The 23,944-nt window shown below is 32.3% G+C and overlaps 5 protein-coding genes across 5 annotated transcripts; 3 read left to right on the top strand and 2 right to left on the bottom strand.

Moving 5' to 3' along the window:
* The first annotated feature begins 2,900 nt into the window (after window positions 1-2,900).
* LOC143910770 (uncharacterized) lies at window positions 2,901-9,608 on the top strand. Its single transcript, XM_077429365.1, has 3 exons — window positions 2,901-3,074; window positions 3,469-3,592; window positions 9,088-9,608. Exons 1-3 carry the CDS (start codon window positions 2,901-2,903, stop codon window positions 9,606-9,608), a joined length of 819 nt encoding a protein of 272 aa, XP_077285491.1.
* Window positions 9,609-9,953: 345 nt separating this feature from the next.
* On the bottom strand, window positions 9,954-13,166 carry LOC143910769 (apolipophorins-like). The gene is made up of 9 exons (XM_077429364.1): window positions 13,059-13,166; window positions 12,738-12,962; window positions 12,479-12,651; window positions 12,242-12,414; window positions 12,006-12,172; window positions 11,420-11,668; window positions 11,225-11,332; window positions 10,857-10,968; window positions 9,954-10,783 (listed from the first exon to the last, which is right to left on the bottom strand). The coding sequence occupies exons 1-9, from the start codon at window positions 13,164-13,166 to the stop codon at window positions 9,954-9,956; spliced, it is 2,145 nt and encodes a 714-aa protein (XP_077285490.1).
* Window positions 13,167-15,350: 2,184 nt separating this feature from the next.
* LOC143910577 (gamma-glutamylcyclotransferase-like) lies at window positions 15,351-16,741 on the top strand. The gene is made up of 3 exons (XM_077429108.1): window positions 15,351-15,528; window positions 15,606-15,739; window positions 15,810-16,741. Exons 1-3 carry the CDS (start codon window positions 15,418-15,420, stop codon window positions 16,087-16,089), a joined length of 525 nt encoding a protein of 174 aa, XP_077285234.1. The 5' UTR covers window positions 15,351-15,417; the 3' UTR covers window positions 16,090-16,741.
* Window positions 16,742-17,930: 1,189 nt separating this feature from the next.
* Window positions 17,931-19,785, top strand: ics (ras suppressor protein 1). The gene is made up of 6 exons (XM_077428606.1): window positions 17,931-18,150; window positions 18,331-18,621; window positions 18,692-18,774; window positions 18,846-18,960; window positions 19,032-19,164; window positions 19,241-19,785. Exons 1-6 carry the CDS (start codon window positions 18,045-18,047, stop codon window positions 19,323-19,325), a joined length of 813 nt encoding a protein of 270 aa, XP_077284732.1. The 5' UTR covers window positions 17,931-18,044; the 3' UTR covers window positions 19,326-19,785.
* Nemp (Nuclear envelope integral membrane protein) lies at window positions 19,484-23,008 on the bottom strand. The gene is made up of 8 exons (XM_077428605.1): window positions 22,361-23,008; window positions 21,561-21,682; window positions 21,271-21,481; window positions 21,021-21,187; window positions 20,720-20,935; window positions 20,486-20,610; window positions 20,249-20,410; window positions 19,484-20,173 (listed from the first exon to the last, which is right to left on the bottom strand). The coding sequence occupies exons 1-8, from the start codon at window positions 22,557-22,559 to the stop codon at window positions 19,996-19,998; spliced, it is 1,380 nt and encodes a 459-aa protein (XP_077284731.1). The 5' UTR covers window positions 22,560-23,008; the 3' UTR covers window positions 19,484-19,995.
* Between the last annotated feature and the right edge of the window lie 936 nt (window positions 23,009-23,944).

Raw genomic sequence — 23,944 nt, 5'->3', positions numbered from 1 at the left:
TACCTCATTCCCAAGACGAACCTGTTAAGAAGAACAGTAATGTGGACCATTCAGATTTACTAACTTCATCGTACATAGCTCTGAAAAGCGACAATAAATGGTTCAACACAATACGTAATATAAAGTTAACTAGTTACAGCTCTGTAGCTCTATATTAACGTTTTCAAATACTTCAAATTTTCAAAGCGTTTAACAGGATCATAAAAAAAGATACTAGTGTCGTTAAAATGACATGTGTTCACTGTAAATATAAACACGCTATTCAGGACTCCTTTGTAAACTATGCGATATATTTTCAGAAGACGCGACCGTTATTTATATGCACTTTTTTGTGTTTCACCGCACTCATTGTGTCGCCATCGCGTATGTTAAATATGATTTATTATCATCGTTGTCGCATTTTGATAACTATACCTACTGTGATCAATATCAGAAAACAATTATGTATCGTGTTTCAGAAATGCGAGTACGTTTTCTATAATTGAATCGGCCCGAGGACGCCGGTCAAACGGTCAGATAACCCGGTCGTAAGATACTTACAAAATATTTGAAGTTTCTCAATTTTAATAACAATAATTACTTATAACAACAGCATATAAATTGTTTTTATCTTTTGATTAGTTCATATGTATAAATGCGCAAAAAGTCATTTGATGAATATATGCATTCTCGTCTGTAGATAAAATTAATAAGATAATATGAAGAGTTATTATTTTTCTGTAACTTCTAAATATATACGGGTCTGATAAATACATATGTGTATGATTCAGATGGATTTTATGGAAAAGTAAGATAAGCTTGTGTTGATGTAGCATTATATTTGATACTTAAAAATATTTTAAATACACTTCCGAAAATGATTGAAATTTCTATAAATTTATTTCTTTGGTTATGTATATCACTTATTTTTATACAAATGTACATATGTATTTACGAATTTGGTTCAATTTGCAAATTTCAAATCAGTATAAATAACAAATAAAAATTACTCTTAAAGGAATAATCCATTAAGAGTTGTTTGAATTAGCAACCCCCTCCTAAAAGTTTAACGTTATCAACATTAACAGAGATATGTCCTAAATATGTTACTAAACCGTAAGTAACATAGTATTACAGTTTGAGGATTGCTTTATTATTGAATCGAGTGGCAAGATGGTAATCGATATGAAATGAGATTAATAATTTGATACATTCATTCCCTATCTATCTACTTCGATTCGACCCTTCAGCAAAGCGCCAAAGATCCTCTCAATTGACCTATTCTTTTTTTGTCGGGATTGATTATGATTGCTACGTATGAATTTTTTTTACGCCTTATAGGATTTATACAAAAAGTTTCATATATGTACATAAATACTTCAACAAATTGAAATTAATTAAATCAATCTACTTTTTGTGTAAGAAACAATCGATCAAAGTCAATTTTTTCATTTTCAAATTTGATGGTTGAAATGACTAAAATAAAAATGATTTTAATATATTAAGGTTCACCTAAGAAAATTCACCAAATATTTAAGAGTTTTTCTATTTGGTATCCTTATGTACATACAACTGAATATATTCTGGTAAGTTGAAGAAAATAAAAAAATAAAAAAATATTATAAACTGAATTTTTTGACTGCTGTGTAATATATAATACATACATATATATACATATATGTATAGATATCTACCAATGGTAAGATACGGATACGCCCACTCACTCATAACCACGCCTTTCCACGCCTAGTGTGAAAAATCTTGTGAGTGTTGTCAGTTGTGAAGTTTCCACAGGAAGAAATGGACCGATCCTCAAATTTTCATTTCCAAAATTAAAATATTACGCGTACTTATAATTTACGTTCTTATCAATGGTATACAAGACAAAACGTTAATTAACCATTTTTTTTAATAATTTGAATTTGGCTGTGTATTGGAAGTTACAACATAAATATTATATTAAATAAGGTAATTATTTTTTAATGTTAGTGTTTGTATTTTTAGTTTGATAAATAATGAATTAAAATTAGTTGAAATATTGAAAATAACACACATATCAATATACATCCATACAAATTGTGTACATATCAATTTCAAACTCAATTGAAAATTACATATAAATTACCTACCTATAATACAAACATAAATACCAAATATTTACATATATACATTTATATAAGGTTGAATATCTTAATTAATTGTGTTTCTGTTCTTTTCCTTGTTTATAATTCATTGTACATATTGTAAGGAAATGTTGGAAAAGTATAATTTTATATATGTACATATTTAGGTTCTAATCTTTAAGCGTAATTACTATTTGAGCCGTTATATTTGAAATTCCAATTTTTAGTTCCAAAAACACCATTTTTGTTTGACTTAATTCACAAATTGTTATCACTTATTTTAATTCGATATGTCCAAAATTTTAGAAAAGCAGAATAAATATATGTATTGCAGGCCACCAGTATTTTTTTTTAAATATTGTTAAACGCAAAACATTATAATTAATGTTTTGCGAGATATTAAGAAAAACTTTCAGTTCATATATTTACATTGTCTATAATATTTTCATGATAAGTGTCTTCTATTATTCATTTTTGTTCAGTTATTTTAAAAATAATATAAATCATACTAAATAATCTATACAAATTTAATCAGTGTAATGCAAATAATTAAGGGATTTGATATTATATGTAGAAAGTACAATGCTCTTATTACTATAGTAGAAACTAATTACTCTGATGATCTAATCAAGCTGTAATTAAAATTGAAAAATATAAGATATGTATGTATGTAGATACCACCCAAGAAAGAATGCTCTATAACCGATTTCCTTTTGCTTATCGTATATTAATGATTAAGGTTTCTTTGTTGCCGGTAATTAAAGCTGATTAATTGTAGGAACGTGCCTAATTGGAAAAATGTCTTCGGAAAATCGTCCTCGAAGACTTCTGAGGACACCGAAGTGCGCCCGATGCCGAAACCACGGTGTCATATCGTGTTTGAAGGGCCACAAGAGGGTTTGTCACTGGAGAGAGTGCACTTGTGCAAGTTGCAGATTGGTCGTCGAAAGGCAGAGGGTTATGGCAGCTCAGGTTTGTACATTAAATTTCAAATTAAGAAATATGATTAACAATCTAACAAGATCATATATTATATATGTACGATTTGTTTAGCTTCGTGTCCTAAAATATAGTCGTTGTGGGCGCTCTTAGTATTCATACAGTTTGTTTATTTAATTTCGTAAAAATCGGTATCGCGCTTCTTCCTGATATACTATACGCGTTCTTGTTATTCGGTTCGGGTATTATGCGCTGCTGTCATTTTGGCAGGTGGTACTTCTCCAGGAAAAAGACGTTCAGCATCCCATGACGCGTGTCAGCTCCCGACCGTAGACATTCACATGTGGGTCAATGGATTCAGAAATACGCATCCACACAAGAATAGAACAATTTCAAGCACATTTAAAATGTTCATTTTGTCTATTAGGTTGCATTGAGGAGACAGCAGTGTTCGCAAGAAGGGTTGGCAGCATTATTAGCACAGAAGAGACTCTATCAGAAGCAGTTGAGATCACTTCAACAAGCAAATTTAGCCAACGACCTTATCAACGGTATGCAAATTAGAAATTAGAACTTTTATTGGTTACTTATTATCTTCTTGTGCATTTTATATCGAAAGTTTACGACCTTCACGATATTGGAAACCGTTGCATAAAACAAGGACCTCGCGCTCTTTCTAAACCATTCGCCTATATTTTTTTTGGTTAAGAGATTCCCCTCCTTCTTGGTCTTTAGATTCCTTATTCAGTTGCGTAGTACGTATGTAATTGAAATATTTCAGGTTTTTAATTAAATTATCTTCTACGGTCACATTTTTTACGCGTTCAATCATAATTAGTGGTGTAGTCGGGGCAGGTCGCTGCCCTGGTACTTCTTTTGGAGCCAGGTCGCCGCCCTGACACTTTGATTAATATAAACATTGTTTTTCGAGTACAATTAAAAAATATTTTGACTAAAATTTCACATCAAATTTTATATTCCAAATATTGTGAGCATTCTCGTTCTACACTCGATGACCACAGTTGAATAGTAATCTGAGCACATTCAAAACTTAAAGGACGTTTAATGAAATTTATTGGCTTTTTTATTTAAAACCACCCAAAACATTGAAAGAAAACATTGTTTGAACTATTGACCATACGCACTTGAGGATGGATAAAATGAGGGAACTTGGCTTAAATGAATAGTGATTTCTAAATTCACATGTTAAAATTTGATAGTTTTTTGACATACATATGTATACAAATCCGTGACGGACCGGAATGTGAAATGCCGGAAAACGCAAATATCGGAAGGCAAAGATCAAAAATCGAAAGATCTTAAGTCGAAAGATCAAAAAAATGAGGGTGCATGGTAAACGGTACATACTCACGTTCATACTCACTTAATTTGCGCGAGCAGGATACAACAGGAACAAGAGGAACAGGGTTTTCCTCCCGTAGTCTGCGCGCGCACATTAATACGGGAGGAAAAGCCTGTTCCTCTTGTTTCTGTTGTATCCTGCTCGCGCAAATTTAGTGAGTATGTACCGTTTACCATGCACCCTTTTTTTTATCTTTCGACTTAAGATCTTTCGATTTTCGATCTTTGCCTTCCGATATTTGCGTTTTCCGGCATTTCACATTCCGGCCCGTGAGCTGGACCCGTATAAATATGTATGTACATGGTTTTAGCATTGCTAAAGGGAAATGTTGCTGTTGACACACAATCACGGGTTTTTTAAAATCAAAGATGTTGAAGAAGATGCATTATGGAAGTTTTTATAAAATATAAGAAAATAACTCATAATTTCAACAAGTAAGAATATTTGTTAATTATTATTTGATTTTTTTTATAAATATTTGAACTACCAATATTAGGATAAAACTTTTTTTTTCGTAAGGAAGAAAGCGGGGGGGGGGGGGGTAAAAATTAAACACCGACCTGGTTCTTTTTTATTTAGCACTACTCCACTGATCTTAATCCTGTTAACCTGCGAGATACGAAGCATTGAAAGAATCAGTATATTTATTAGTTCGCTAGTGTAAAATTTTTATTCTAGGCCAAGACATCATATGTATGATATGTATATAAAAGCGTCAGTGTTGGTAATTATGTAGATTACAAGTAGCATTTAGATAGATTACAAGTACATACAACTTTGTATGTGCACGAGAATTGTTTATACGATAAAAATAGTGCTCCGGTTTTTCAGAAGCCATTGTTCGTCGGATTTAACCATTTTTACGGCAGTTGTAATAGTAGATCAAACGTAATCATCCCGTGAATAAATAAACTGCACATTGTTTGCTGACATTGCATGTATCGATTTCTTCTCGGTTTTATGGGCTCTCGGCGCAACGCAAACAACCCGTTTCCGAATTAGTTGGATAAACACTCTGGCCTGGATGCGAATTTTCTTGTAATATAATTCCTCACCGAAAGACCAGAGACGATTGTCAGTCAAAGTTTGTATCTCGTTTTTGATGAGGAACACCCGCGGAATTTAACATTTCGCATTTGCCGAAGATGTCGTGTTGTGCTACCCAATCTAAACAATGTCAATCCCAGCAAGCGATTTAATAAATACATTTATTGTATATAAATCCTTCTGTAACAATTATACATATGTAATATTTCGACTATTTATATACACCGTAATATTCACCATACTTTTGATCATAGATACTATCATATAGATATCATACATAGCTGTTGATCGAGTTTTGGATTCAGAAACCCTTTAGTTTATGATCTGATTGACGAAAAAATTTTCTCAAAAGATTATCTGAATGTTATTGGAATTCAGATTTACAGAATTCTGTTGGGTTACAGAATACAGTTGCGTTAATGTCAACCTTCGAGAGGTTGCCAGGTCCGATCCCGTGAGTTGAAATCGATTGAAAAGAATTTATTCGGGGTATAATCTGTAGTACTGCTGGTCAGACTTGGATATTTGTGACTCCAAGTCTAAATATCCAAGTCTATCTTTGCCTATCAGAGTTTGCCAATTTATCTGATTTCATTGTTGAGACGGTTCCTCCATTAAATTGGGAAAAAACCATCCTACCAACTGTGTCACCACTGTTTGAATATGATTTAAAATTTATAATCTATAAATTTATATGTATTTATTATTTTTATATTTAATTTATAGTTTAATACTACATATATGTAGATGTCGCTCAGGGGAGACCCGTGATGATATCATGCGGAAATATATATTTTTTAATTTATTTCTCCATGATTCACCATATATAAAAAACCGATACCTATTAAATAGTTACTCATAAATTCCATTCATGAAATCATGGACTCTTCTTTTAAATATTCTATTCCTTTCTATGGTATATGTTTCCCTTTTAGAATATAATATAAACAGGTAAAAGGGAACATTTGAAATCTATTATACTAATTAAATGTACATACATATTTCATATAAAAATAATAACACATCAAAGGAAAATTTAATTCACATAGGGAACACATGATGGGTTACTCAAATGGTTATTCTGTGCTTTATTTGAAAAGAAACTTCCAAAGATTCAGAGTGGAAGATGACGCCGGCTGTGTCCACCTGTCGATGCTACAGAAGCATCTTCACCACTAGCTCAATAAAAGTGCTGAAACAACAAGAGCAGTGTAAAAAACACCGGGCACTCGTAAAATGTTGCTTGAAGCCGCCATTTTAATTATGTTCTCTTAACGGCTGCCGCCATTTATTTCGAATATATTTTTCCTAGGGTTGCGTCACAAAGGCTACATACATGCATTGCCAAAAGCTGCGATACAAATCTGAAACATTTACGACCGATAAAGCGATTTTTAATCGTTTAAAATTTAACGCCTTCATCCCGGAAGAAGTAACTTTGTGTGCTATTTGATGATATTGCGATTTAAATTATATTCCTGCATATTTATCTCGTTTGAATTGCGCACTAAGCACTTGTTCTCTGCATGTACAATGATTTGCAGACAGGAAACAGTAAATGTGTTATTTTATGTCCGGTACAAAAACGGATAAGAGCTTATCTGTTTTATTTTTGAGATACTTTTGTAACTGAATTGTTCCGAATGTCCCATGACTCTCGTTTACAAACCCAACACCCATTAATATTATATTTTTGTTTGTTCTTGCGCTAGGAGGTGTCGGATGTCTTATCTAAATAAAGTTTCGTTTATTTTTCGAGTAAAATTAGAAAAACGTGTTGTTTCGAAAAGTGCACCGAAAAGCCATTATTTTTCAAGACAAAAATCGTTTGGACGCTTTCGTAAATAAAAATCACTTCAGTTATAAAAAAATAAAACAAAATTAATTGGTATACATATGTACATATCTACATACAACTTAGTATAAAACTACGTATATTTTCACGGAAATAAGAAGTAGATTGAATTTTATTTTACATATTAGTATCCTAAAATAATTTAATTTAATACATATTTCATTGATTTTAAACTGAATTAGGGACCATTTTATTTCATCTTGGACTTCAAATGGTTAAATTATGTAGTCGTATATGTATGTACATATGATATTTCGTCACCCGTGTGACTACATCATTTTATTTTCATACATATTTTCTATCACGGCCATAGCTAACATTTTTTAACCCCCCCCCCCCCAAGCGTTTTTTTATAAAAATTATAAAAATTTTTGTTTAAAAAAAATGGGGAGTACTATATGGGGCGCCATATAAATAACATCAATATTTTTAAAATTTAGGGGGATCCTCCCCTGGCTACGGCCATGTTTTCTATGTTAGACTATTTCGTACATGGCGATCACACGTCACTAAAATCTCCATCATGGAATATCTGGCACTCGAAAATTTCACCCACTGGGAGTTACCCACACGAACTATCACATTAACGAGAATTTGAGTGCCATATATTCCATATTTGCGATTGTCGTGTGCGAGATCACCATGTGCGAAATAGTCCGTTTACCATAGAGTATATACATACATATTACCATAGAATATATACATATTACCATAGAGTATATACATTGGGTACTAAGTTATATACATACATAGGTTTAAATTTATAATGCATTCTCATATTAACTATTGTTAATATTTCAAATACGTATGAATTTTGGTGTCTGCTTTAGTTATGTACCTACACGATTAAGTTTTCAGGCTATATTTTATTAAAATTTTAGCTTTCATCAATAGTTATGTGAATTATTTTATGTAGTCTAAAATAAAATAGTGGCGATAAATAGATACATTTAAAATGGGTCTACGTGACGAGCCAGAATGTTAAATTACAGAAAACACAAATATCGGAAGGCAAAGATCGAAAATCGAAAGATCTTAAGTCGAAAGATCAAAAAAAAAGGGTGCATGATAACGGTACATACTCACGTACATACTCACTTAATTTGCGCGAGCAGGGTACAACAGGAACAAGAGAAACAGGCTTTTCCTCCCGTATTCTGCGCGCGCACATTAATACGGGGGGAAAAGCCTGTTCCTCTTGTTCCTGTTGTATCCTGCTCGCGCAAATTAAGTGAGTATGTACCGTTTACCATGCACCCTTTTTTATCTTTTGACTTAAGATCTTTCGATTTTCGATCTTTGCCTTCCGATATTTGCGTTTTCTGTAATTTAATATTCTGGCTCGTCACGGAGACCGATTCAAAATATATGTACATATATAGGTTAATTTTTTAATCTAGATATTAAAGTGAATTGATTAAATAGAAATAAGTGTGTCATCAGCTGCTTAATATGTAGGTAAAATAAAAATTAGAAACTAGTTTGAGAATCATTAATGTATTCGATAACAATTTGAGAATTTTGTAAGAAGTGGTAGACGGCTTGGCACCGCGCTCATTAGCGACCCGCTCACCCATAAATTCTCCATACGATTTTTTTAACCGACGATACCCAAATATTTGTCGGATCGCGTTGCTTTTGACACCTCCAAGAACATTTCTCAGTAGTTCGGATTACTACCAGGGGGGGGTGAGGAAGTATCACATTTCCTCTGCTAGAAGCTTCTTAGAAGTGTGTCCTTTTTTGCAGTCTTTTCAAAAGGTATGCTTTGATGATTTCAGGGTATCAGCGCTGGATGCCCCTGACGAACGACCCAGAAATAAACGATAGATTAAGGAAAAGAAGAACGTTTGCGGATCCCTCCTTAGAATCAGTACCCGCTACTCCATTCGCTTCTTTGAGACCCAACACAGCCGCCCTGCTAAAAACCAGACTTCTTCAGGACTATTCTCGGCTGCGGGATCTTCAACATATGCCTCAAACAATATCTCCTATCGTGGGTGATCCTACTGTCATCCACCACAATCTAAACAACTTGGCTGTCAGTTCTTTCGTCAGAGATTTGATGATAAAAACAGAACAGTTGAGAATGCTACCCTTGGAAAATTCTTTGGCTCGACTTAAAGCAAATGAAACGATGAATTTGACTTCACAAAATAGCTTTACAGAAAGTAAAAAAGAAAGTGATAGCACGGCGATGTTCAAAGATTCTAAAGCTGCTCAGAAACCTCGTGAAGTAACTGATGACACAGTAAGGACAAAGATATCTTTCTCAATTGAATCTATAATCGGAATTAAATAAAAAGGACGAAAAATATGGATCACTTTGGATATAAAGTTTGAATGTAAAAAATCATATCAAAAATGTTCGTGAATGCATACATACATTATGTTCGATTAGAGTATTTTTAATAAATATTAATGTACATATTTACATATACAGAACATAATACACTAATTATAATTATTAGATAAAAATAAAAGCATTGAATAATAATCAGAAGCATTTATGTTGCGTATGATTAAATAAAACATTAAAAAATATTTAATATTCATTTATACAAATATAATAATTTATAAGTCTAATAAATATAATCTGTAAGATATATAATAATAATAGTCGTAAGAAAAATATGCCAAAAATAATTTATACAACTTCGTTGTTTATCACTTCAAAACTGTCAATGCTGATTTTTTTGTAAAAGGAATCAACCATCATGAAACTCTTTACCATGGTAGATGTCTTCAAGTACGAATTTTCTTTAGGATCGAAATCACACATAGACCAGTCTGATTGATTCATATTTATTGTAGTATTCATAGCTATGTTCAAGTCAACGTTAATATTGACTGTTAACGGTAGACCTGTCGTAGTTGAAGCTATGTACGACACGTCTAAAATTTTGACGTTTTGTTGAAATTTGAAATAAAGAGGCGAGATAGATATAATATCTGGATCTTTATAGATATCTTCCAATTGTTTTTGCCACGATGAAAGATTTAACGTGTACAATTTAGTGCCAAGTACAGAAAAGTACAAATATTGATGCAACGAATCAATAATTTCTTTGTTTAATATTGAGTTTTCTTTTTGTTGAAAGACATCATCGTTTTTTGTATAATCGAATGAACACAGTTTTTTTTTCGCAATATAATCTGATTTTGATATTGGTTTAATCCTTAATAAATAACCATCGAAGCCAAATATTTCAATAGTTTTATTAAATATGTTCATTAACTTCTTGGTTTTAAACATTTCCAATTCAATGTTTGTTCTATCTCTTATTGTAATCACGTTGCTGCTTTCATTTGATGAAATACTAAATAAATGAGAATCTATTGGAATATCATTATTTTCATCATTCCACTCGTACTTCCATTTGATGTGATTGTCATTCAATAATAAATCAATAATGTTTTTAAACTTGGATGATGTGTTTTGAAGTTGTGATAAATAGTTCCAGGTGAATAGTGTTACTGAAATTATTTTTTATTGTTAAAATAAAATATTTTATTATATGTAAATAAAGTTATAATAAATGTGAATTACCTTGATTAATGTGTTCGTTGAGTAATACATGAAGAGTTTTCTTGAATACATCATACGAAGGACATTTCATCACAGCTAAATATGCTTCAAGTCTCACGCTTGCTTCATCGTCCTGAAAATCATTTACAATGTAATTTCAATGCTAATAATTCCACCTGTATAGTATTTTATATAAGTTTTATCATTATGACATTTATCATATATTTGACTATGTACCATTTACATATCTAAAATAAATGTTTTAATTCAAAAAGATAATCATTCCTGAATAAATTGTGTAATGTTGTAGGTTTTTATAAAATATTTCTATACTTAAACATTTCATGGTTATTTAATATTTCATGCTCTCATATTTTCACCCATCAAACCTGATTGGCAAAGACTTCAAAAAGAAGATCACGTCGGACATCTTGACACTCCATTTGTCCGTGAGAACGTAGTGCTGCTAATCGAAGTATCTTTGGCAAAGTCTTATTCTAAAATTAAAAATAAATATTTTGATTTTATAATATTGTACACATGTAATATATAAATTTAGATTTAAAAAATCGTTTTCAACATACCTGATAGATTGATATGATTGAATCAATTGAATAAGTAAATCCAATATTTTCTAAAGATACTAAAGAAATCAACACTGATTCATAATTATCAATTTCGATAGATAATTGCAATGGAAATTCTATTTGTTTTATCACATTTTTAATTTCTGTCTCTTGTGTACAATTGGAATTTTCCTGGCAGTAATTGTTGATTAAACCTGATATGTACAAATATGCTAATGGAGTGAAAGCTTCATCTTGTAAAAGTGGCTATAAAAATATTCACCAGATAAGTTTAACACTTGGACTCTATAGGAATTCAGAAAATGGATATACCTGTATCATTATTATCAAATCAACTGTTGGATTTTCAACAAATGGGAAATTATGCAGACAATTGATTAAATAGTCATTTTTAACATCTCCATTTTCGTACGACTCAATTATTAATTTCAAAGTATTATTATTTAATACATTATCCAACAAGGAAAAAAATATTCTAAAAGTATAAATAAAGGATATGTAAAATAATTAGTTATTAAATATACACTGAAAAATATAAATTTAACCACAACCTTCGTTCAATTGTATTGCATTGATCGAAAACAGTTTTCAATTCGTCATATGTAGCAATTCTTATTAAATCATACAATTTTTCATTCAACGTTTTGTTCCACGATTGAATTAAATTTAATATAAGGTTTGCAGAATTTTTCTCAATTTCTTCATAGTCAAAAGTATACGCATATTGATATTCGTTTGAAGTGTATTCATCTATAGAACATAAGAATAAATTAAGTGTGAAATAATTAAATAATGATAAATCAAAATTAAAAAGAAAACCTTCAAAATTGGGAATATCCTTAATAACAATTCTATCCAAATCTAATTGTTGTTTAAGTTTAACATTTATATCTGTCGCATTTGGGAATGGTTTAATGCTATGAAATTCTCTACATGTGATAAGAATAGGTTCTCCATTTTTACCAAGAACATGTCTACATTTTTGAAAACTCCTGAAATTATTGTTGTTTGTAAGTAAGTATATTCAATGTTCAATATGAAAATGCGAGTACTCACTTTGAGAATTCATCTACTTTCGATGCATTTAAATTATTATGTAAGTTAAAGAATTTCTTTCGATAAATAGTTCGTTGAGTACATCCATTGAGGTCGACATCTCGCCGTAAAATTCTCCAACCATCGGCTTCATTAATTGTGTATTGACTTTCGCAATCTCCATTCATATTAGTCTTCATATTAAAAATAACAAACAAAATAAACATACAAAATGCACTGTTACATAGTTTTGTTAATGTCTCTTTTTTTTTTAACTCACTTCGGTAGCATTGTATTTAAAGCTATCGTTTCTCCATGTGTACTGAAGTGCAGATAGAATACCGAGTTTTATATTGATAACCCAATCAGGATCAGATTTTGAAGAGCACACCTCGGTGACTTCTCCTTGCTCGTAACGAAATAACAAATATCTAGTTGATAATATATTACTTAACTGGGGAGAATTACTGCTATTAGTAGTGTCAGTAAAAGTTGGAGATTCCAACTAAAAACATTGAAAAAATCATATAATTTATTTATGAATAGCATAAAAATCAATCGAATTGAGTATAGCAAATTTTGAAATAAAATATTGCATTACCTTTAGAACCAAATTGCAAGTATCGTCAGCATAGATTTCTACATCAGCATCAAACATGACAATGTTTTCATCTAACGAATTATTGGTTGAAGATTTTACAGTCATCATTTCAACATGATAATTATATATATACGTATGTCCTGGTTTGAAAATGCTTTTTGAATCAGTCAAACATTCTGATAAATAGCATGAAGAGTTATTTTCAATAACATGGCATTCTAAAATTACACATTATTCTAATATATTAAAATATTGATCGTACTCACATAAAAAACATGCATTTTTGTTAGTATAACTTACCAATGTTTAAAAATAATGAAAGAACAACGAGTACAATGAATGAAGAGCACATTTTTATTACGAGGAGCAACTACACTCGTGGCATACGTTGATGTTGTATGATATTCACAATTGGATAATTATTTAATGTCATTCGAACATCACCGTGGCGTTCTTTCTAATAGATATCAATAGTATAATAGTAGCTGTAATAATATGAGCCAAAATATCATCTCGCATAGATTCTATTACCATTGATATAACACGTGTAGGTACAAAGGTATTTATACTAAAAATAATATTTAGTTTATTTTATTTAAGTACATATATGTATGTAATTTACAATCACTTATTAAAATTTCAGTCAAAATTGCAGAAACCAAAATATTACTTTCGGGTCACTTTGAGTATCTTTTGAGTCGCCGATTGTACTCCTGTTCAATATTAACTAAATTCATAATTGATAATTTATTAGATGCGAGTACTTTGTAATTGATAATTAGATGGTGTACAAAAATTGCTCTGGTTTGTAATAGTAGATTTCTGATTGATCAGTGAATTTCAAATTAAAATATGTGAACATTGTATACCAGTGTACGGCTCGTGGGCTCTTTTCGGGCGTGAATCTTTTTTTTCCTACTAATAAAGGACGAATACCAGTCACAAAATTGATATTTTTCTCGCATCTTTTGAAAAGAAATAACTGCAATGAATACTTATATTAGAACCTGCTATGCCCGTTGATTGTGACTATTTTTGTATGAAATTACTGTTAACTAAATACTTTTTTCCCTAAGCAACACATTGTTAGCTGCAGCAGGGATGTTCATTTTATTTAAAAATAATACTCACAAAGTAGCCGAATAGTTAAAAACAGGAAAAAATGTTTATTGTGGACGGACAGATATTGTTAAATGTAAGTGCAAGCCTAGGCAAACGGACTACTAGTCATATGTAAACCAGTCACAGGACAACCGGTCGCTCTAGATCGGTCACACGTGATCGGTCAATCAGTTTTCTCGTGACCGATTTTAGGGTGTGACCAGTTTTAGGGTGTGACCAGTTTTCTCGTGACCAGTTTTAGTGTGACGGGTGATCACGTGTGACCGACCTAGAAGAGCGACCGATTGTCTTGTGACCAGTTCACATTTTACTAGTAATCACCGAGCCGCAAGCCTAAATATAAAAGTAGGTATAACCCTTCACGACAGAGAAAAAGAAAACGGCAGATCTTATCTACAATATTTAAAACGAAAATATTTACATTGTTATTGATTTACTTTATTACAATACATAGTACATGTTTATTTATTTTACTGTAATCTATTTTATTAAAATACATATTATATTTTATATTGAAAACCCCTGTTGACTGCATCTATAGATAAAAAATAGGCCAATAGGAAAATATACTGGAAAAATGAATACGCCTGAAAAGAGCCCGCGTGGCGAACATTCAATTGTATACTATACAGTTATTTCCATTTGATATAAAACAATGGTAAACGGATCATGGGGGATGAACGAATGAGACGACTGGCATGTTGATGCACGTGTTTTATTTATGACAGCTGAAGGCAGAGTGAGTAGCTAGCTCCGAACACAATCGGGTTGGTCCCCACTCGCAGGAAGGTGACCAAACTCGACCATGTCGTATAGCGAGCCGCCACATCATTATTCCGTAAAAAGCGATCTCGCGCAAGTCACTAAAATCTCAATCACGGAACATCTAGCACTTGCTTTCGACTGATGGAGAAAAATTATATATTCGTTGTCACATAAAATGATCTAAATAATGTCAGATTTTTATTTTTTTAACATCAAAATCCAAGTGGCTAATAACTATACACTGGGCAGCAACTATAATATTTTTCATATAAACCAAAGCAGTTACTGTAGTTTATTTTTACGCTGTGAAAAGGATTTGGGACGTTGTCCTTGCCTTATTAGCTAATTGTCAAGTTGTATTAAAATTTCAATATGAATCATTTGCAAGTGTGGGTTGAATATATTGGTAGACATTTATTTGTGAGTTGGTCACCATGATTGTCATATTTTGACAGCTTATGTCAAAACAAAAATGAGTGTCAATAAGAGTTTTATGTATTTTTCATACGGAAGTAATTTACTCTCTAAAAGAATTCATATACAGAATCCAACAGCATTACGAAAACATGTCGGACAATTGAAGGTTATATTTTATCTAAGAATGTTTGTGCGATTTAATTTTTTTTTAATCGTTATATAAAGCACTAATTATTACTTCAGGATCATCGTTTAGATTTTATTGGACACTCATTAAGATGGGGAGGGGCTCCAGCTACGATTGTACCCCATGTCGGAGAGAGTGTATGGGGTGCAATATGGGAAATTGATATGAAAAATTTGCCAGATCTCGACGAGTATGTATAATATATATGTACTATCATAAATAAAAATCTGCATATTAACTTGATCTTAAATGCGTTTCAGTCAGGAAGGAGTTGCTGCGAATATTTATTTTCCAAGAACAGTCGACATTCACCTGATCGATGGCCAAGTTATTTCATGTCGTACATATCAAAGAACCGTCGATCCTCCAGATGGCTCCAATTATCCCGCAGACAAACCTTCTCGTGTTTACTTGTCGACGATACTTCATGGAGCAATAGAAAGTGAACTGCCCAAACATTATATAGAAAAATTGGAAACACTTCCTCACAATAATAATGTTGGAGAAATAGAGATGGAATCTATACTAGAACAGTTGTGATCAATATTATTACAATCTATTTTAAGGTAACTTTAATATGTTGTTTACTTTTATTTCTATATATAAAATCGATTGTGATAATAGGTAGCTATGAGGCTAGTTTGTACGTTATTATAACAGTATATATATACATGTACATATGTATGTATTCTAAATTATATACATATTTCCAAACAAACGTAAATACTAAATTCACCAATTTCTTTGTAAGTATTATGTATATTGTTAATTGAATTTATATTGTTTTTATGCTTATAGAAATGTAAAGTTATATATTTAATTAAATCAATTTTAAAACAAAAGTATGTGTCTACTTTTACTTCAAATGAAAATTACTTTCTTTTGAAAATTTCTAAAAATCATATAAAGGAATTATATTAAATTAAAATGAGAATTTTTCAGTTGTCTTTATATGAAGATAGATATATGTATAACATGATTAAATATTAAATGCGCCCATTTGACTTGCCTTTTTTTGGGGGGATTAATAATAATATCCACATATATAAATATAGGTAAATATTATTCAACAATTCAGAGGTTCAACCAGAATTTGAAAACGGGAAGTATAACGGAAAAAAATAAATATTTCCGGTAAAATGTTGGCATAAACCGCATTCAGTAATATAAAATGTCGAAATCACAAAGAGTTAAAGTCAAAAAAGAATAAAAATAATCAAGAATGTCATCAGTGGAAAGTTTCAATTGTTCATGTAGTGGGGAACAATATAATTTTTGACATTGCGTGAATTAAATTTTATTGACGGTAAATTATAATAAAATATTGCTTAGTAATGAACGGGAACACGGGATTGAGGACACGAAAGGTATTCAGTAATGTCAAAGGGTTCTTATTTTTTTTTTTTACTTTTAAAATCCAAATGGCCAAAAGCACTGCAAGACTGCAGTTGTTGGCCATTTGGATTATAATATTGAAATTAATCAAAATTGACAGTAAATTTGTTTTTATAACAGTTACTAGTATTTAGAAGTACTATTATTGTGGCTAAACTTGTAAGTAGTGGGTTTTTTCGGTTCGATAAAAACGGTTCGGTGATTATTCCGCAAAATACGATCTCGCGCAAGTCCCTAAAATCTCGATCACGGACCGTCTGACCAGTGCCGCTATTAGGGGAGGGCTGGGTCGGGCGGTGCTCGAGGGCGCCAAATAAGTTAGGGCGCCGCTCGATGCTCCAAAAGCGCTTTAAAATTAAAATTAGAGCGTCAAAGACCCTACATTTGTACTCGGCAAATTCTATTCAAACAATCTACTGGGAAAAGCCAATCTTCAAATTAAGCTCACCGCGAATTCAAAATCTGATATTATTAGCAATGAACTTATCAATTTAAAAACCTTTCACTCATTGTATTAAATTTTATAAAACAGCACAATTTACAAGAATTATATCCAAACATTTGGGTTTCTATGCTTTTGCTGACACTGCCTGAAACTGAAGCAAGGTCCCAAGGCCGGGAAAAAGGAGGATGGTAATCCAGTTTTTTATAATTTTTTTCCAAGGGTGCTTAGAAAAAATTGCTCGAGGGCGCCACTGGGTGTAAGGCCGGCACTGCATCTGACACCCAAAAACTCCGTCAATTGGAAGTAATTAACGCGAAATATTGTACTAACGAGAAATCGAGTGCCAGATGTTCCGTGATCAAGATTTTACTGACTTGCGCGAGATTGCTTTTTGCGGAATAATCCGTTTACCATTTTTATAACAGTTAATAGTATTTAGAAGTACTTTTGTTGTGGCTGAACTTGTAAGTAGTGGGTAAAAAAAAATAAAACATATTTGAGCTTTATAGAGAAATGGTGATGATGTATTGTGTTTAGACCAATAACGTCAGTGCGGGCGAGGTTAGGTGTGGGCGGGGACGCAACAGGGCGCGGTCAATTCGTCTGGTCGGGGGCGCAGGCACTGATTAAATTCCGCTATTTAAAAACTGCTAATATGTCTCGTGGCAAGAAGGCCCTGGATGAGGCTCGCGAGGACAATCGCCTCGAGCTGGACCTCGTCGATAGGGATATCAAATCATTCGAAGATCTACCAGGATTATGTTAGTTTGACACCAAATTTCACCAGTTCTAACATCAACAAACCACTCATTTACAATTCACAATTGTACACAAAACTCTACATACTTAACATACTTCAGTTTGATGTTTAAATCATCCATCAATTAGACAGTTGTTTTGAAGGTCGCAGTCTTCGATATATATCCCTTATTGTCTTTCAGTGAACATGGTTAACATCACAAGGTTGACGCTCAGCCACAATAAAATAAGCGTTATTCCGCCGGGATTGGCCAATCTCGTCAATTTGGAAATACTGAATCTCGCCAACAATCACATAGAAGAGTTGCCTGTGAGCATCTCATCAATGCCTAAATTACGAATTCTCAACGTGTCCATAAACAGATTGAATTCTTTGCCGAGGGGTTTCGGTGCATTTCCTGTATTGGAGTTATTGGATCTGACTTACAACAATCTCAACGAGAACACTCTGCCTGGAAATTTCTTTATGATTGGTATGTTTATTTAAGTTTCAAATGTTGTTTAAAAAATAAGCACTTATATTAATTTTGTAATTTTTTTCAGAGAGTCTTCGTGCCTTGTATTTGGGCGATAATGATTTCGAATACGTTCCACCAGAGATTGGTCAACTGAAAAATTTACAAATTGTTTGTATTTAGATATATAATTAAAATTACAAATTAACTGTGTATAGTTTTCATGTTGAATATTATTTTAGTTATCATTACGTGAAAATGACATCATTGAACTTCCAAAAGAAATTGGTGAGCTGACTCGTCTACGTGAGTTGCATCTACAAGCTAACCGTTTGACACTGCTGCCTCCTGAACTCGGTAAATTTAACTGCAATGTTATTGGCTATATAATATAACGTAGATTTAATTAAATCAATTGTTATTTATAGGCAATTTGGATTTAGCTAGCAACAAAGCAATGTTAAGGTTGGAGGGTAACTTTTGGATTCCTCCAATCGAAGATCAACTGCGTTTGGGAATATCACACGTGCTTGATTATATACGTACAGAACAATATCGCATGTATGTATATTTTCATTTTTTACAATTTGAATCAGACAATATGATAACTAATTATGTTTTAATTCCATATCTGTAGTATATATAATCGTCAAATGATGGCAAAGCCTCCTCCACCACCACAGAACATCGACAAAAGCAAGAAAGCTAGCAGGGCTAGATAAACTTTGATATAACATGGTGTCTTGTATGATGAAGATTATATCAATCCCGGTGCTACTTTAACAAGAGAAAATGTATTTATTTTATATTAACTATTTAAAACAAGGAAACAAAATCTTAACAATTTTTATATTGAACTAATATAATGCTTTTATATTTTGAATAACTTAAGTTTGGAGTATTAATCCTCATTTATTGATTACATAATTTACAGTACAAATGTTTTCAGATAATTTTTAAAACTTTACATGACAGAAATATTTTTATAGTGTATTGTTAATATTAATAATTGTATTTATCATTCTTATTCATCACTGCCAAAGTCATTATGCTGTGAAAACGTATACATATGAATAAGAAATGTATTTTAAATGGCTTAACTGAATTTTGTGCCTTTTAACGTGTAGTAATATGTATATCTAATTTATAATTTAATAAAATTAAATGAATGATTGCTAACATAAATATTGTTTTATTTATGTTATTCTGAACGAATTGAGACAAAATTTACGAGATCAATAATTTATTAGATTTCACACACACGAACATTTCAAACATGAAAAATATTAAAGCTTGTTATAAAAAAATATGTAAATACTAAAATCATACTTAAATTAATCACAGAAACACTTTAAATCAAGTTAATACAAATGTTTATTATTACGTCAAATGCTATAAGTCATCAGGACTGAATGAAGAATCGTCACTGGTAAAACAGTCTTCTTTGAGATTGGACGAAACTGAAGCAGGATTTTTGGCTTTTGGTCGATGAATAATAAAATCTTCTGTATCATAATCATTAATTTCGTCACTGCTAATGTGATCACTGCCGTCCATAAAATTGGCAAATCTGCAATTAAAATTTTGCTTTAATTTCACGAAACCGATTTATATGTTAGTTATTCGTGGACAAAAATCGACTGACTTCGAAGGATATTTTAGTTTACGCACTAACTCCCATTGTTTACATTCTGGACTTGAACAATAACCTCTGAGGTCTTCCAGTGCTTTGGCTGTTTCCCTTATTCCTTCTTCATAATATTGTTCTTGTGTTAACAATACTCGTTTTGGTGGAAATTTATAAGCCCTAGAATTATTTTGTTGTGCTTTTATACATATGTTTCAATGTGCAAAGTACGTACAGATCATATAAAATACTAACCAATATGATATTATTTTATTGGTCCATCTCCTGGGTACATATTTTACTAATAGAAGGAAAGTATATATTGCAATAATAGCCTCTAACACTTCAGTACTGAAATAAATAGCAACAAATCCCAGAATCTGCAAATTAAAATATTATAATTGATTATATTTTTTATACACAAGAATGAAAATGAAGTTTAGAAAATTTATATAATACATATACATATGTATATGTATATTTATTCACCTGAAGTGTCCAAACGATCAAGTTTTTACTTCTCCGATCACTCGGCGGACCTTTTTTATAGCAAACGATGAAACTGATGAAGCCACTAATTAGGATATACCATATTACGTAATTACGATATACCAATAACAACGGTTGAAAATTAGACCATATAAGCTGAAAAAAATATATTCCTACTGCCCATCCGCCGACCATCGAACCATACACTATCGGTTTCTGAATTTAAAAGTAAAGAATAATTAGAAATATATTTGAATACACTAGATGTAACACTTTTTTGTCACTATGTAGATGACTATACCCCAGGTAGCATTCGGCTTAGGATGTACACCAACACCATAAATGATGCACATATACCGATAGATACTCCAATTGCATAGTAGAACAAGGTATTTTCACCCAACGATCTCGCCCAAAAGAATAGAACAATGCCGATAATTAGAAAAGTAATTCTCCAATGGTCAACATCTGTTCGAAATATAAAATTAATTAAAATCAAATCATACTCATATTTGTAGATTGTTTTCAACCAAATAATGAACCAAACTTACTTTTAACTTCTATACTTAAGGTGTGGCTTTGAACACTGTTGATGGCAAAGCATGTCTGATTAAATGGATTTAGATTTAAATGACGAGGTTTTTTCGATGCGAAAAAATTTACTGTCCAGGTAGCTTTGTCCGTTTGAAAGGCATTCCAAACCTCATCAGGAGTGTGACCCACATATTGATAGAAGTTGTCATTCTTAATATCTATATTTAACTGAAAATTTACATGAATGATAAAAAGATGGATTATCTTATTCATTACATAAAGTATGAATTAAAAGTACAAAGTATACCATGACAGACTGCCATAAGTATATTATATATTTTGGTTTTCCCTTGTAGCAATACACATTCAATGGCGAGGATGTTACATGTGCCGATTGGTCTATTCGACTTCCATCGTCGATCCAATGAACTGAAACGTCAAAGAAATGAAAAAAAAAAACTTTATTGGTTTTCACATACCAGACTTTAAAAAATGAAATATGGGGAAAATTTGTATTATTAAAAAATCACTTTTTACTTTTTCAACACTTCGTAAATATAGTATTCGTATATATAAATAGTCGGAAGATAATTTTTGTGTCTATCTATGTTTACTTGAACTATGCAACACCACACCACTAAGTTCAAATAAAGTGAAACTGACTTAAAATTACTTTAAGAAATTCTTAAACATGTAAATTCTTAATCTATATTTGCTGCCAATTTTAGTAGGTGCTAGTGCAACTTAAGGTTTTGATCAATGTTGAAAAAACGCAATATAAGTTATGCTAAACAAATAATCGAAGATATACATTTGAAAGCACGCTACACGCTACAAATTAAAATAATTAAAGAGGATATTGGTCTGTGTATATTTATTTATATCGGACAGTAGCTGGTGCATCATCTAGCAACATATAAATAAAAATAAAATTCCTCAATACTTTTGTTTTTATTTGGTAAAACCTACTTTCCGAAGCACTTGTTTATTCTATCTGGTAATGGTAATTTTTTTAATATAAGTCTAAAGAAGTGAGCTAGTCAATAATAGGTATGATATAGTTTACAGGTTATGTTTTAAAAAGTGAAGTTTGAATAAGATACCGACTATTGTATGGGGTCGCATCAGTGATAGCAATGACGCTCATGAAGAGGGCGAGTATCCAGGGCAGGCGAGAGCACCCCATCGTCCCCACCGCCCCAATCGCCCCTCTCGCCGCACTTCCCACCCCCGCTTCCATAACATTGAATGTCACCGACGCAAACCACAGCCTCTCGCGCCACGCCGTCACTACTGCCAACTGCATTCAAAACTGATACATATTATATTTACTTATTGTTTTATCGTTATCACTATTATTATCTATCATTATGTATATTTTACTTATGAAAATCATTCAAATTAAGTAAAAATAATTTAGTTTTGTAAGTAATTTACGGAATATTACACAAAATTTGAAACACTTTTTGTATAATCGTGACGCAAAACTGTGGACTGACTGAATAGTAAGTTGGCCTGACAATTTAGTTAGGCCAACTTACTATTATTATTAAAAAGTGTAATTTTTCTGTATTTTAAAGACAATTTCATAGAGATTTATTGTTAGAGAGATAATCGTGGATTTATAGCAATTTTAGAGGTTTTTTTCATGTTATGGAGGATGAACGAATGAGACGACTGGCATGTTAATGCACGTGTTTATTATATGACAGCTGAAGACAGAGTGAGTAGTGGCTCTCCGAACCCAGCCGAGTTGGTTCCCACTCGCAGGAAGGCAACCAAACTCGACCATGTCGTATAAGCGAGCCGCCACAATGTTGTCATTATTGTAAATACAAAATTTTAGTACGCGGGACAGATGTGTTGTACGTGTCTCGGTCTAAGAAAACACCGTTTGTGTTTGTAAGAGGATCGTTTATTTTTGTTCAATTGTTACAATGGTTATTGTATGTACGAAGAGGTTGAGCTTCGGAGAAGTGAGCTGGTTGAACTCCAGAGGTTCACTCTGGTGTTGGGAGCTGGTGCGTCGCTTTATATACGTTCTGGCTTGATGCGTGCCGTGTGCAGGTGCTTTGTCTTCGCTTCCAGGACACGTGTGTTTTATAGCTATGGGGTCAGCGCTAGGACGTCGTTCGTTTGAGAATGGAGTCATATGCCACGCGTTAATGACTTTTCAAGGCATGTGTTGCGGTCGCCTGATGACATCACTGTTGGGTTTCGTTCGTTTTACGATCAAGCGATGAACTCTTTCTTCTGGAATGGTCGAAGGGGTCGTTGCCCTTGAGTTATGCATGTTTGTACAGAATCGATGATGAGATCACTGGTATTGATGTAATATCACAAGTCGTGCTATATTCCCACAAAATCATATTCCTATTAATTTTATTTTAATGGTACTATGGAGGATGAACGAATGAGACGACTGGCATGTTAATGCACGTGTTTATTATATGACAGCTGAAGACAGAGTGAGTAGTGGCTCTCCGAACCCAGCCGGGTTGGTCCCCACTCGCAGGAAGGCAACCAAACTCGACCATGTCGTATAAGCGAGCCGCCACAGTACAGTTATTATAAAGGTTCGGTGATTATTCCGTACAAAGTGATTTCGTACAAGTCACTAAAATCTCGTTCACGTAACATCTGGCACCCGAAAATTTCATCCATCGAAATTTACCACGAGAACTATCACAC

The sequence above is a fragment of the Arctopsyche grandis genome, chromosome 4 (assembly GCF_051622035.1).
Source record: "Arctopsyche grandis isolate Sample6627 chromosome 4, ASM5162203v2, whole genome shotgun sequence".
Classification (NCBI taxonomy): domain Eukaryota; kingdom Metazoa; phylum Arthropoda; class Insecta; order Trichoptera; family Hydropsychidae; genus Arctopsyche; species Arctopsyche grandis.
The sequence above is the reverse complement of the archived record's forward strand: the minus strand, read 5'-3'. Positions and strand labels throughout refer to the sequence as shown.

Excerpts from the sequence above, each read along its gene's own strand:
- LOC143910770 (XM_077429365.1), top strand. The coding sequence starts at position 2,901 with ATGTCTTCGGAAAATCGTCCTCGAAGACTTCTGAGGACACCGAAGTGC. Across the intron at positions 3,075-3,468 it reads AGAGGGTTATGGCAGCTCAG|GTTGCATTGAGGAGACAGCA; the intron begins GTTTGTACATTA and ends TTTGTCTATTAG. Across the intron at positions 3,593-9,087 it reads AGCCAACGACCTTATCAACG|GGTATCAGCGCTGGATGCCC; the intron begins GTATGCAAATTA and ends TGATGATTTCAG.
- LOC143910769 (XM_077429364.1), bottom strand. The coding sequence starts at position 13,166 with ATGATGACTGTAAAATCTTCAACCAATAATTCGTTAGATGAAAACATT. Across the intron at positions 12,963-13,058 it reads CTTGCAATTTGGTTCTAAAG|TTGGAATCTCCAACTTTTAC; the intron begins GTAATGCAATAT and ends CAATGTTTTTAG. Across the intron at positions 12,173-12,241 it reads GGATATTCCCAATTTTGAAG|ATGAATACACTTCAAACGAA; the intron begins GTTTTCTTTTTA and ends TATGTTCTATAG.
- LOC143910577 (XM_077429108.1), top strand. The coding sequence starts at position 15,418 with ATGAGTGTCAATAAGAGTTTTATGTATTTTTCATACGGAAGTAATTTA. Across the intron at positions 15,529-15,605 it reads AACATGTCGGACAATTGAAG|GATCATCGTTTAGATTTTAT; the intron begins GTTATATTTTAT and ends TTATTACTTCAG. Across the intron at positions 15,740-15,809 it reads AATTTGCCAGATCTCGACGA|TCAGGAAGGAGTTGCTGCGA; the intron begins GTATGTATAATA and ends AATGCGTTTCAG.
- ics (XM_077428606.1), top strand. The coding sequence starts at position 18,045 with ATGTCTCGTGGCAAGAAGGCCCTGGATGAGGCTCGCGAGGACAATCGC. Across the intron at positions 18,622-18,691 it reads TGGAAATTTCTTTATGATTG|AGAGTCTTCGTGCCTTGTAT; the intron begins GTATGTTTATTT and ends AATTTTTTTCAG. Across the intron at positions 18,961-19,031 it reads ACTGCTGCCTCCTGAACTCG|GCAATTTGGATTTAGCTAGC; the intron begins GTAAATTTAACT and ends TGTTATTTATAG.
- Nemp (XM_077428605.1), bottom strand. The coding sequence starts at position 22,559 with ATGCAGTTGGCAGTAGTGACGGCGTGGCGCGAGAGGCTGTGGTTTGCG. Across the intron at positions 20,936-21,020 it reads TAAGCCGAATGCTACCTGGG|AAACCGATAGTGTATGGTTC; the intron begins GTATAGTCATCT and ends TTTTAAATTCAG. Across the intron at positions 20,611-20,719 it reads TGATCGTTTGGACACTTCAG|ATTCTGGGATTTGTTGCTAT; the intron begins GTGAATAAATAT and ends TTTAATTTGCAG.